Source organism: Salvelinus namaycush, chromosome 10 (genome assembly GCF_016432855.1).
Source record: "Salvelinus namaycush isolate Seneca chromosome 10, SaNama_1.0, whole genome shotgun sequence".
Classification (NCBI taxonomy): Eukaryota; Metazoa; Chordata; class Actinopteri; order Salmoniformes; family Salmonidae; genus Salvelinus; species Salvelinus namaycush.
Genome location: NC_052316.1, coordinates 9,325,804 through 9,339,454, shown reverse-complemented (window position 1 = coordinate 9,339,454; position 13,651 = coordinate 9,325,804). Strand labels below are relative to the sequence as shown.

Below are 13,651 nucleotides of genomic sequence, written 5' to 3'. Positions count from 1 at the left end.
GCATTACAGCGTTCAACTCGCATAATGCATAGCGCATTTAATGGTTACATTTGTTTTATCGAAAAACTGATTAATTTTTGAAATAATCGAACCGAAATCGAACCAACCTCAAAAAGCACTAATCGCTCAGCGCTACCGTGCGGGAAAGTGGGCCGCTAATGTATAGGTGAGGGAATAGAAAGGAAAGTGGTCATTTGGTTTAAGAACAGGCCCAAAGTGGTGGTTCACATGATTCTAAGATAAGCTAATAGAAGTTAACACATCACTGCATATACTTATTAAGGATGAAGTGTTTTTAGTTCCCACCGTAACGAATAGGAATGAGAGGGACCTTTGGCCATAGAAAATAACAAGAACATAAGTGTTATCATACCACTACTACTACATAGTTGAAGTGTCTGTCTTGCCTTATCTCTCTCTGTCTGTCTCTCACTCTCTTCTAATCCGTCTCTTGCTACAAGCCGAGGCAGTCTGCCCTGGGCGAGAGAGTGGATAGATTGTTTTGGGGGGGGGGGCACACCTACGTGTCTCCGGTGGAGGCTTTGGGCTGATGAGACTGAATGGGATCCAGTGCACTATTCAGTCTGCAGCACTACTGCCTGTAGACATACTCTGGGCTCTAGTCTGCTGTACTGCATGCCCTGGCTGGCTGGCTGCTAAACGAATGCTGGGGTCAACAGTCCACATGCAATTATCCCAAGAAATATACAGCACGATACATTCAAAACACCCATAGGACAATCGTACAGTTACTAGATGTGCATGAAAAATAATAATTCGTAGTACTACTGGTTTACATTTATAAACGGCCTGCGTTTGATCTATCAATGTTACTGATTGGCTGGAGAGTACACACACCTGGTTCTTCAGGCAGAGTAGGGAAAAGGATGGAAACCAGCAGGACCGTGGTCCTTCCAGAATCGGAGCTGTGTACTCCCGTTGTAAACCTTGTTTAGACAGTGTCTGTTCCTTCTCTCCTCTTTTCATTTTTCAAGAAATGAGTTCAGACCTGAGGGCTGTGCTACAAAGCCGGATCAGAGTTAGCCAGCTAACTTGCCAAAATATTCTCATGTACTTTTTTTTTTTTTCTTCTTCTTTTTATACAAAAATGTAGGCTTGAAGTTGGCATGGTCTAATTGAATCAACAAACAAAACAAAAAAAATCTAATTTTTAGCTTATTTAATTTACCCCAAAAAACAATAGTTAATTCAATTTTGCGTATCAAAGTTAGCTAGCTAACTAATTGATCATGCTTTGTAGTATACCCCTCTGGTTTCCTAGAACTAAAGCAGACCACCTCCGAGGTCACTGTGGAGTGGTGGCTAGTTATGCTATACATCACTTCAATATTTACATGTATGAAACGGACTACATCATAGTCCGACATCGTATCATATGGCGTTACAAAACGGCCAGCGACAGCAGCCGCACGCTCTCTCGAGGTCATTAACTAGAAACATCCCGCCGGGAGGAGCTGCACGACCCGAATCAGACTGTCACACTAGTATTCATGTAACTGCGACAGCAAGCGGCTTTTTATGTGAGACGCGTGACGGCCATCATTATGAGCGATGGGTGAGGGGCTAATGATTGGGTGGGGGCGGGGGGGGGGGGGGGTGGCTGTCGGTATCTCCTGTATGTCTCCCATCTCCGGCACCCCTTAATGGAGATGGATGGCGACTTTTGTGATTTTCAAACGGTCTTTTGGCGGGGTGCACCCTGGCTTAGTTTCACTTCAGTGGGATCAGGTTTAACCCAGCTGTTCGTACACTCCAGCCATTTAAAAGTCATTCTTCTTTTATTCTCCCCGGAGAGAATTTGAAGAAAGCTGGCGTAATCCATGAATTCGTAGGATTTCTTTCTCTGTAAAGGATCTTGATTGAGGACCCTATGTGTGTCTTGGGAGGGGGGTGAAAGTGAGTGTGTGTGTGTGTGTTCAGTGTCACTAGGTCCAACAGGATTTAAAAGGCAGCTTAGTGTTTTGATAATCTTTCACACACACACACACACACACACACACACACACACACACACACACACACACACTACTGTATTTGAGCCGAAACAACTGCTTGTCCTCATTGGCCTGTTCACCTCTAGTATACAATGGAGTCATGGCAAAAGTTAACTTTGTAAACCGTTTCCAAAAAAGTGAAACAAGACGGGGAGGTTTCCTCTCCTTGTAGGCTGTGACCACAGCCAAATGTCTCAGAATGGCACCCTGTTCCCATATAGTGCACTACTTTTCGCCTGAGCCCTATGGCCCCTAGTCAAAAGTAGTGAGCTACATACGGAGTAGGGTGCCACAGACAAAATAAATGTACCTCAGACCTCATAAACCAATGGTTTGTTCAGTTTACTTGTCTCTATATAAATCACAGTGTGTGAGACAGTGCATTAGGTTACGTTCCCGATGTGGGGACAAATATACATTACCTACATGGCCAAAATAATTCACTGTGAGAAATAAGAAGCGGAGAACTCCGTCTGAAATGGAATCCATTTATAATTTTCGCCGGGCACTAGAAAAATAGCCTCACCTGCACATCAATAGAGCGTTTAGTTTCGCCAGGCAACGATTTAGCCGAGAAGCATAAATCATTCTCTGGAATGTATTATTTATTTGTTATTACTTATTTATTCAGTTGTCTGTAGCTACGGTAGAATCCGATCAAAGAAATGTTATTTAAGTGAGTGGCCCGCTGGTAAATAGCTGAGTAAGTTGAATTGGATCACGGTGGACATTAAAGCACGTTGCTGACCGGAGAGCTACGTCACACACGGCAACGATAAACAGCAGTCTGCACGGTGTTAGTCATGCTCAAGGTCCCAAGCACAGATCTAGGGTCAGATAAGCCAGCCCCAAAGCCTAACCTTAACCTTTTAGTAGGAGGATTAGATCTGATCCTGGACCAGTTAGGGGCACCTGCTCTCTTATTTAGTGCGACTGTCTGTATGACACAGGTTCCCAGCATACACGTAGCGGGGATGTTAAAGGACGAGGTGCGTGCGTGTAATTGCAGTGTGTGTAAGAGAGAGTTAATTTACAGCCTTTGTCAGACCTGCATTGACCATGCTGCAGGAGCCCTGCCATACGTACATCGACCCTTATATCTGCGTCTGGGCCAGTGCGTTGTACTGGAACACTCAGCACTATGATCTACTGCGTATGTAGACATCCCATAAATACTTGAATACAGTAGGTCAACTACCACCGGTCACTATAGACCCCTACATATCATGTCCAAATATGCATGTCAAACTGTGTTCATTGACACAAACCGACTCACTTAAAAAAAAAAAAAAAAAAAAAAAAAAAAATTAGGACTTTGGTGAAGCAAAAGGTTTAATCTCAAACAACATTCTCACTTGACTTTATTCTCCTCTTACTACCTCTGACTTTGCTGATAACTTTTTTTATTGCGGAAAAATGGACTTACTATCACTGTGATATGTGGTTGTCCCACCTAGCTATCTTAAGATGAATGCACTTGACTGTAAGTCACTCTGAATAAGAGCGTCTGCTAAAGGACTCAAATGTAAACGCCCTTGCCAAGCACTGCAGTGAAAGGGTTAACTGGAATCGTAGCTAGCCGTTCCGCTAATCTTGTCTCAGTCACCGCTAGTGGCTTAGTCATCCACCACATACCAACCTGAGATTGTCAGCCCGTTTCAAACTCTTCGTTCTCCTCCAGAGACCAACCACGGAGGGAACAAAAACAAACCCAGAGAGACAGTCCGGCTGAGATGGATGAGCAAGAGAGAGATCGAGAGTCAAAGAGATGGATGGAGAGAGCTGGATAAAGCGAGGGGGGTGGAGGAAGGCAGATGGATGTAGAGAGAGAGAGAGAGAGAGCGGGGGGAGATGGAGGAAGGCAGATGGATGGAGTGGGGGGGATGGAGGAAGGCAGATGGATGGAGAGGGGGGGGTGGAGGAAGGCAGATGGATGAGAGAGGGGGGGCGATGGAGAGAGGGGGGATGGAGGAAGACAGATGGATGGAAAGAGAGGGGGGGGGAAGGCAGATGGATGGAGAGAGAGAGGGGGAGGAAGGCAGATGGATGGAGAGAGAGAGGGGGAGGAATGCAGATGGATGGAGAGAGAGGGGGGGGTGGAGGAAGGCAGATGGATGGAGAGAGAGATAGGGGGAAGGCAGATGGATGGAGAGAGAGGGGGGATTGAGGAAGGCAGATGAGAGAGGGGTGGAGATAGAGAGAGACAGACAGATGGATGGAGAGAGCAAGAGATCCAGGAATTGCGTTGAGGGAGATTTGCAGAGGAGCCGAAGCGTCACTCATGCAGACAGACAGGCAGACTCTGAATAGTAGTAGAGCAGACAGATGACTGGACGTTGGTAGTTCCAGATTTGACTGTCTGTTAGTCTGACGCCATGCCCCACCGCTACCCCACCATAAGGCCTGGCACACAGCAACAGCCTTGGCCTATTTCCGGTACTCCTGGAGCCCTCTCTACAGCCACAAGCTAACATAGCTAACTAACAGGTCTTGGCTGGGGAAGATTAAGGAAGGGGTGAGTTATCCCCCATACAATGCAAACCACAGTGGGGTTGTGTAAAGGGTTGCTCTCTGCTGGAAGAGCTCTGGCTGCTCTCCTTGTTCCTGAGATTATAAGATTATTAGACTTGCACTATCACGCTCATTTCCTGCTGTCAGTGAAAGATCTCTAGTGTCTAAGATGGTAGTCAGACCACCCAATATAAAGCAGCCTTCTCCTGTGGGCCCTATTTTGACAACACAAATGAGCGGTTTTCATGTCCAATGGGTCTGCGATAGCCAACTATGAATAATAGCCGACTGTTCAAACTGTTGGCCCTAAAATGTTCTCTGTTCGATCGGGAACCGAAAGTATTCGCCTCGAGTAGTTTACGACGCTCATGACGTCTTGTGGCATTGTTATGTACACAGAAGAAAATTTCTGTAATTTAGCCCGAATTTTCTACTGCGGAGACAAGGGACAGTCATAGTGCGCTACCCAACGCCATAAGTTGTCATTTTCTACGTCACAAATGGCACCCTATTCCCTACATAGTGCTCTACTTTTGGCCAGAGCCCTGTTATTTTGGATGAGAACTGACCTCAAGGTTGTTACATGGAGAGCAGCTGTTCCCTATACCAGAATCACCCCCCAACACTCCTTCAACCCGGTGAGACCCAATTTTATTAGAGCCTTAAATCTCCTCCGCACTTGAGCAGAAACATAAATAAGGAATGACCAACTTATTTCAAGCTGACAGGCTTGGACGTTGGGCCCGTCTCTCTCTCTGTCGCTCTCGCTCTCTTGCTCTCGCTCTCTCTCGCTCTTTCTCTCTTGCTCTCGCTCTCTCTCGCTCTTTCTCTCTTGCTCTCGCTCTCTCTCGCTCTCCCTACTTTAAGAGCCACTCTGCTGACATCACCAGGCCTGTATGACGAGTGTGTGTGCGCGTCTGTGTTGTGAGCGTGTTTGTGTGTGTAACGGGGGCGAGGCGAGGTGAAACACGCTTGGCTGAAACTCCAGAGCCGGACAAAGCGGCCTGTGTCTCTGGAAAGGACCAGCTGGAGTAGAACTTCAACCCCCCACCCCCCCCCCCCCCATCCCGTCCAAACTTTTTTCCAGTCTTTTTTTTCAACCCTGCTTCTTTTTATTCTTCCTCTACTTCTCTATTACACTGGATCCCAGTGCTTGTTCTCCTTTCCAGGCCTCAGTTCACCTCTTCCCCTGCATTTCTCTCTCTCTGTCTCTCTCTGTCTCTCTCTGTCTCTCTGTGTGTCTCTCTGTCTCTGTGTCTCTGTGTGTCTCTGTCTCTGTAGTATAGTGGGTAATCACAGGGTTCAGTACAGTAATTGGACCTGGAGTTCTGTAGCTCGCTGCCTGCCCCAGTTCTGTGGTGAATCTTGATAATAGGGCCTTGTTCTGGTCTTGTCGGTGTTTAGTGTGTTAGTGATGTTAGCTGTCTGTCAGGCCCTCTTTCCACAGGAGGCAACAGGCTCTGTTGGTAGGAGTCTCCCCTGATCACTGACCTGGGATCAGATATTGTTTCATCCTCCTAATGGTTAAATGTGAAGAAATAAGGATTTTGTCTGGGTAATCTGATCCTATAGCTGTGGTTAGAGGCAACTTATTTTTCCATCTGAAGAATGGCATAGTAGAGGCCGTGTCACTTGATGTAGAAACTCTGGAACCAGGTTGCTAGGCGTGTGTGTAGGAGCATGTGACTGTGCACGTGTGTTTACATGCGTGCCATGTTCTGCTATGGCCTTACAATCTGTGAGCCCTCATGTGGGCACCCAGTCATGTCCCCCCCCCCCCCCAACATGCCTCTCCCATTGAGCTGCTCTCCTCCCTCAGGAAGTCTCTGTCAGCATTCCTTATCCTCTGCCCATTTCTCCCCTTCCCACCTGTTCAGCGCCACACACACACACTATGATGGGATTTGAATTTGGATGCACACACACACACAATCATGCATGTACACACACTAGGATGCGCAATCACACACACACACACACACACACACACACACACACACACACACACACACACACACTTGATCCCTCTCGCTCGCTCTCCACAGATAATAATAATAGAGTTATCACTCCTTCTCTCTTCCCGTAGACAGATAGCTGTCCCCGACTCTTCCCCGCTAATTAGCCTTGTACAGCTTTAGTTTTTATATCGAAATAACCACTTGTTAATCACTTTTATAACCAGCGCTAGTCACATAAAATGATGCCCATATGGGTCGTCAAAATGCATTGTGGGAGGCATCAAATTGGTGCTGAATTGCAGTTTTATGGCTCGGGCTGCCCGGGCCGTGATTGATACCAGTCACACTTGGGATGAGAGGGGAAGTGGGGCTTTGTTGGGCCCTTCGATACATTTACGTAACTGTCAGTAGGACGGTGATGGCGTGAGAAGAGCTTTTTTACTAGTGTTCTCATACTTCCCAATGGCTCAGCATGGGGCTAGGCGAGCAAACCAGTCAGGCGAGTTTGATTTTAGGTCAGACAGAGCACAGGGTGGGCAGGATTTGCACTTTTGGGACTACTCCATTGGTTCCATTTCCCCCCCGGACGAGCTCTATCAAGCGTACCTAAAGTATTTATAACAAAATTAGTTCGTCCAACATCTGCTTGCAACACCCAGGGTTGTGGTTCCGATTCAGTTACAATGAATTCCCGCCTCGACAGTAAATGTGCATTGTAACATTTATATTGACCAGTTACGTGCTCAGCAGTCAGTACAAATGCACTCATAGGTGTTCGTCCCAAATGGCACCCTATTCCCAATGCAGTGCACTACTTTTCACCAGGGTCCTTTGGGACAGAACCATGACGCAGAACACACTGGTGGTTCATTGGGACAAGGAAGTGTTGCCAGAGTGTCTCGAGGCGCCATGGCGTTGCCTGTGTTTTGCGTTGAGGTGATTTCTGACTTTGTTTTGGCTGGCTGTGCCAAGCCTCCTTCCTGTTGTGTTCCTGTGCTGATGGAGTCAGCAGGCCTCCGAGATGGATGGAACCTGGGCTGTAGACACACTGAGACGTAAGCACACACACACACGTTTGTTTTACTGTCCTTGTGGGGACCAAACAATTGATTCTTATTGAAAATTCTGTTTTCCCTAAACCCTTAACCTAAACCTAACCCCTAACCCTGAATCTAAACCTAAACCTTACTCCTAACCCTAGGTCTAACCCCAATTGTAAGCCTAAAATAGCCTTTTTCCTTGTGGGGACTGGCGAAATGTCCCCACTTGTCCAAATTGTCCTAGTTGTACTATCCTTGTGAGGACTTCTGGTCCCCACACATGTAGTCAAGCCATAAAACACCCACCATATATTAGACAGTACAGCTGGAAAAGCATAATCCACTGTGCTCAGCTCCATCATCAACAGCTTCTCCCCAGAACGGCACGGTTCACCTTATATGCTTTATTGGCGATGGACTGTTCAAGGACACGGCCAATGTTGCCAAAGTGCTTACTGTTAGCGAAGTGAAGTGACTCGTCAGAAACCTGTCACATTTTGAGTGAAAGATAGAGACATCTTTTCTGTAATTACCCTCTGCTGTTTCTCCACATCTACAGATCTCACACACACACACACACACACACACACACCTCATTTGGCACAGGGGCCAGGAATCGTTGTAGTATACTTCAGCAGAATGGTTTTGTCCAACTCATCAGTTGCTTTAAATCTGTAAATGAGAAGCCAGCAAGACATTGCCCTAATGTGCTGTGTAAGAACATGTGAGTGTGTGTATGTGTTAGTGTTTGCAGGCTTGCGTACTGTGTTCATATGAGTGTGTTCATGCGTGTGTGTGTGTGTATGTCTCTCTCTCCCCCCACTCTCTCTCCCCTCTCTCTCTCCCCCCACTCTCTCTCTCTCTCCCCTCTCTCTCTCCCCCCACTCTCTCTCTCTCTCCCCCACTCTCTCTCCCCCACTCTCTCTCTCCCTCTCTCTCTCCCCCACTCTCTCTCTCCCCCACTCTCTCCCCTCCCTCTCTCTCTCTCCCCCTCTCTCTCTCCCTCCCCCTCTCTCCCCCTCTCCCTCTCTCCCCCCCTCTCTCTCTCCCTCCCCCCTCTCTCTCTCCCTCCCCTCTCTCTCTCTCCCTCCCCCCCTCTCTCTCTCCCTCCCCCCCTCTCTCTCTCCCTCCCCCCTTTCTCGCTTGCTCGCTCTCTCTCTCACACACACTTTTTTCTCCTGGTCTGTGTCGCCCTCTGCAGGATCCTCTGGACGTTGCGCGCTCCGTCATTGTCATCCGCTCGCTGGTGCCCGGCGGCGTGGCAGAGTGCCATGGGGGCGTGCTCCCCGGGGACCAGCTGGTGTTTGTCAACGACACCTACCTGGACACGTGCACCCTGCCCCAGGCCGTGGAGGTGCTCAAGGCCGCCCCGTCTGGAACCGTCTACTTGGGCATCTGCAAGCCATTAGTGGTACGTACCGCGGTGATGTGTCGGGAACTTCACTTAAGTAGATTTGTTATGACAGGGATAATGCACATTAAACATTTGACTATTTTTTTTTGTTGACATTTCTTTTCACGTTTTCTTTTTGCTTGACTTTTTGTGTTCTTTTAAACTTGTGTTAAAGGGTGTTGGTGCTTGATGCCACGTATTAGTGACACTATTGACTTGTGATGGAATTTACTTTTTTATTTTTGAAGAACACAGCCTTGAATATCTGATCCTAGTTGTCCAAAAAAACGTCTGTTGCAGGGCCGTGATGACCTGTTTTCAGCTTCTGTAACTACAGTATATTGAGAGTGTGTAGTCTTATAGGGAATCCTGACAGTGTGTGAATGGTGCCACCTGTATGTGTGTCTCCTTCTAGATGGAAGGAGCAGAGGAGAGGGGACATGGGGACCTGGCGCTCCGGAGGACAGAGGGACAGAGCAAGGGCCGAGAGGAGAGTGTGTCCCTCTTGCTTACACACTCACTTCTGCCTGTTTCCAAGGTACTGTAATAGCACCACGGTAGTATGTTTACAATACAGCACATTTTTAACATTACGCTCAAAGCTCTAATATCAGGATTAGGATCACTACATAACGAACAGAAGGAAGTAACCCTGGCTAAGTACCCCTGGCTTAGCTTTGACAGGCCGCCACTAGTATTGGGTATGTGTGTATGCGAAAGAGAATGAGGCCCAGCCCTTCATTGCTCTTCGAAGCTGTTTTGTCACACATCAGAAGGTTCTGATAGCAGTGATAAAATGGTCAGGTAGTCTTTTGACACCCGAGGTCCCTACTGACCTGAGTGATGTTGGGTGTGTTTTCGGTTTGATGTACACTACCGGAGAAAAGTTTTACAACACCTACTCGTTCAAGGGTTTTTCTTTTCTTTTTTAAACTTTTTTCTACGTTGTAGAATAGTAGTGAAAACATCCAAATTATGAAATAACACATGGAATCATGTGTTAAACAAATCAAAATATGTTTTATATTTGAGATTCTTCAATGTAGCCACCCTTTGCCTCGATGACAGCGTCGCACACGTTTTGCATTCTCTCAACCAGCTTCATGAGGTAGTCACCTGGAATGCATTTCAATTAACAGGTGTGCCTTCTTTCCTACTAAATGCGTTTGTGCCAATCAGTTGTGTTGTGACAAGGTGGGGGGGTATACAGAAGATAGACCTATTTGGTAAAAGACCAAGAACAGCTCAAATAAGCAAAGAGAAACGACAGTCCATCATTACTTTAAGACATGAAGGTCAGTCAATCCGGATTTCAAGAACTTTGAAAGTTTCTTCAAGCGCAGTCGCAAAAACCATCAAGAGCTATGATGAAACTGGCTCCTCTCATGAGGACTGCTACAGGAAAGGAAGACCCAGAGTTACCTCTGCTGCAGTGGATAAGTTCATTAGAGTTAACTGCATCTCAGATTGCAGCCCAAATAAATGCTTCACAGAGTTCAAGTAGCAGACACATCTCAACATTAGCTGTTCAGAGGAGACTGTGTGAATCAAGGCTTCATGGTCGAATTGCTGCAAAGAAACCACTACTAAAGGACACCAATAAGAAGAAGAGACTTGCTTGGGCCAAGAAATACTAGCAATGGACATTAGACTGGTGGAAATTTGTCTTTTGGTCTGATGAGTCCAAATTTGAGATTTTTGGTTCCAACCGCCATGTCTTTGTGAGACGCAGTGTGGGTGAATGGATGCTTTGCATGTGACACTGTCTGTGATTTATTTGGAATTCAAGGCACACTTAACTAGCATGGTTACCACAGCATTCTGCAGCTTTTTGACCAAGAAGGAGAGTGATGGAGTGCTGCATCAGATGACCTGGCCTTCACAATCCCCCGACCTTTACCCAATTGAGATGGTTTGGGATGAGTCGGACCGCAGAGTGAAGGAAAATCAGCCAACAAGTGCTCAGCATATTTGGGATCTCCTTCAAGACTGTTGGAATAGCATTTCAGGTGAAGCTGGTTGAGATAATGTTGGTTGAGAGAGTGTACAAAGCTATCATCAAGGCAAAGGGTGGCTATTTGAAGAATCTCAAATATAAAATATATTTCATTTAACACTTTTTTGGTTACTACATGATTCCATATGTGTTATTTTGTAGTTTTGATATCTTCACTATTATTCTACAATGTAGAAAATAGTAAAAATAAAGAAAAACCTTTGAATGAGTAGGTGTTCTAAAAATTTTGACCGGTAGTGTAGATCTATGCAGTGGTTGGTCAAACAGGTTGTTCTTGAAGCATCTTTTGTAACCACTTAACACCACTTTCAACCTTCTATTCCTTAAAGACTGGGCCCAATTCAATCTCTTGCAGCTGAAGTGAAATCACACTGTTGAAGTGGATCATAGATGTGAAGATCATCTCACCTACATGCTTTCCCTCTTGCGAAATTTGTCATTGGATATTGACACAATAGTGTGTGTGTGTGTCCAGGGCTTTGCTGATGGCTCCATCCTCCCGGAGGATCTTGGACAGGAAGAGGACGAACCCGAGCTGATCCTGGACGGTAGCTTCCCTCGCTACACCTCACCTTTGACCCCTGCCTTAACCATTAACCCCACCCCCACCTTGACCACTAGGAGCCTTAACCCCACCCCAACTCCCACCTTGACGCCCAGCCCAATGGGAGAGGAGAGGGAAATGGCCGTGGATGATGAAGAGGAGGTTGGAGTGGAGGTGGAGGTTAGGGAGGGGCAGGTGGTGGACTCCTACCCCAGAAAACCCCCACCTTCGTGGGGAGAGTGGGAGAGAGACAACGGAGGCCCCGTCCCGCCGGCCTCTGTCCACTCTGGAGCTCAGGAAAAGGTGAGTGCTCTACTGTGTTGTGCGCTGGCAGGTCAGGCAAGAGATGTCTGGCTTCCTTCCACCTCTACATCTGGCCAACAGGGTACGGCTGTAACACACCTGACTCAGCTCATCTCATGCAGTCTTCAAGACCACTGTTACTATTCAATCATTATTATGTTCCGAAATAATGCTACACATCACAGTGCGTCCCGTTATTATTTAGGTAAGTGTGTCTGGGGACAGGATGATACCATTTTAGTTTTGCCCTCCTAAACAGGTGGAGGAGGTGGAGGAGATGCCCAATCCAGACCTGCAGCCCAGAGCCCTTCTTGACCAGCTCACTCTGGGTCAGTCTGTGGACTCCTGGGTGGAGACGGGTGGGGACAGTGAGGCAGACTCAGACTCCAGGAACGGAGGATCAGAACTCACCCTGACTGACACGGACACCGAGTCAGTACCTCTCTCTCTCTCTCTCGCTCTCACTCACATTCTGACACCTATTTACCCACAACAATTGATTTCTACAAAAATGTGGGTGAGAAGTTGAACCAATACTGCGGGTTTTTCAAAAAATACCTGAAATCATATCATAATAATAGTAATATACGCCATTTAGCAGGCACTTTTTTTTAGGAAACTGCCTTGAGTGTTCATTGACGTCATATCTCGTCTTTAGTGGGTTGAGTAAGATTTACATGCAATTACATGTATCTTTGAGGTAATGGATTCATTTCCTTTTCATCTGCTGATAAATTGGTCTGCAGATCCTGGCTCTCTAGTGGGCTTAGCGCCCCCTCTGCTGGTGAAAGGGTGGTATAGCAGGCAATGACCCCAGTGATACTGCCTTTAATTTTTATTTTTTTAAGTAGGCAAGGCGGTTAAGAACAAATTCTTATTTTACAGTTATAGCAAGAATAAAGTAATTTGATATACAGTGCCTTCGGGAAGTATTCAGACCTCTTGACTTTTTCCACATTTTCTTACGTTACAGCCTTATTCTAAAATGGATTAAATATAAACATTTTCTCAGCAATCTACACACAATACCCCACAATGAAAAAGCAAAAAAAAGGGTTTATTCAGTAAGTATTCAGACCGTTTGCTATGAGACTCGAAATTGAGCTCAGGGGCATCCTGTTTCCATTGATCATCCTTGAGATGTTTCTACAACTTGATTGGAGTCCACCTGTGGTAAATTCAATTGATTGGACATGATTTGGTCGAAGGAATTGTACGTTGAGCTCCGAGACAGGATTGTGTCAAGGCACAGATCTGGGGAAGGGTACCATAACATTTCTGCAGCATTGAAAGTCCCCAAGAACATAGTGGCCTCCATCATTCTTAAATCGAAGAAGTTTGGAACCACCAAGACTCTTCCTAGAGCTGGCCACCCGGCCAAACTGAGCAATCGGGGAAGAAGGGCATTGGTCAGGGAGGTGACCAAGAACCAGATGGTCACTCTGACAGAGCTCTAGAATTTTTCTGTGTAGATGGAAGAACCTTCCAGAAGGACAGCCATCTCTGCAGGACTCCAGCAATCAGGCTTTTATGGTAGTGGCCAGACGGAAGACACTCCTCAGTAAAAGGCACATGACAGCCCGCTTAGAGTTTGCCCAAATCACATTTTATTAGTCACATACGCAGATGTTATTGCGGGTGTAGTGAAATGCTTGTTTTCCTAGCTCCAACAGTGCAGTAGTGGCTAACGATTCACAACAATACACACACATCTAAAAGTAAAAGAAGGGAATCAAGAAATATATACATATTAGATTGAGCAATGCCAGAGTGGCATCAACTAAAATACTGTAGAATATAATACAGTATATACAAATTAGATGAAAGGTGCCTAAAGGACACTCAGACCATGATAAACAAGATTCTCTGG

At 46.4% G+C, this 13,651-nt stretch overlaps 1 protein-coding gene across 6 annotated transcripts in view; it reads left to right on the top strand.

The window, feature by feature from the left end:
- patj (PATJ crumbs cell polarity complex component) overlaps nt 1-13,651 on the top strand; it is a 166,576-nt gene that overhangs the window by 44,766 nt on the left and 108,159 nt on the right. For all 6 annotated transcript variants that reach the window (XM_039002140.1, XM_039002141.1, XM_039002139.1 and 3 more), the window contains exons 19-22: nt 8,726-8,935; nt 9,333-9,455; nt 11,410-11,781; nt 12,041-12,213. In XM_039002140.1, coding sequence (XP_038858068.1) covers nt 8,726-8,935; nt 9,333-9,455; nt 11,410-11,781; nt 12,041-12,213 — 878 coding nt within the window. The remainder of the gene's footprint in view (nt 1-8,725; nt 8,936-9,332; nt 9,456-11,409; nt 11,782-12,040; nt 12,214-13,651) is intronic.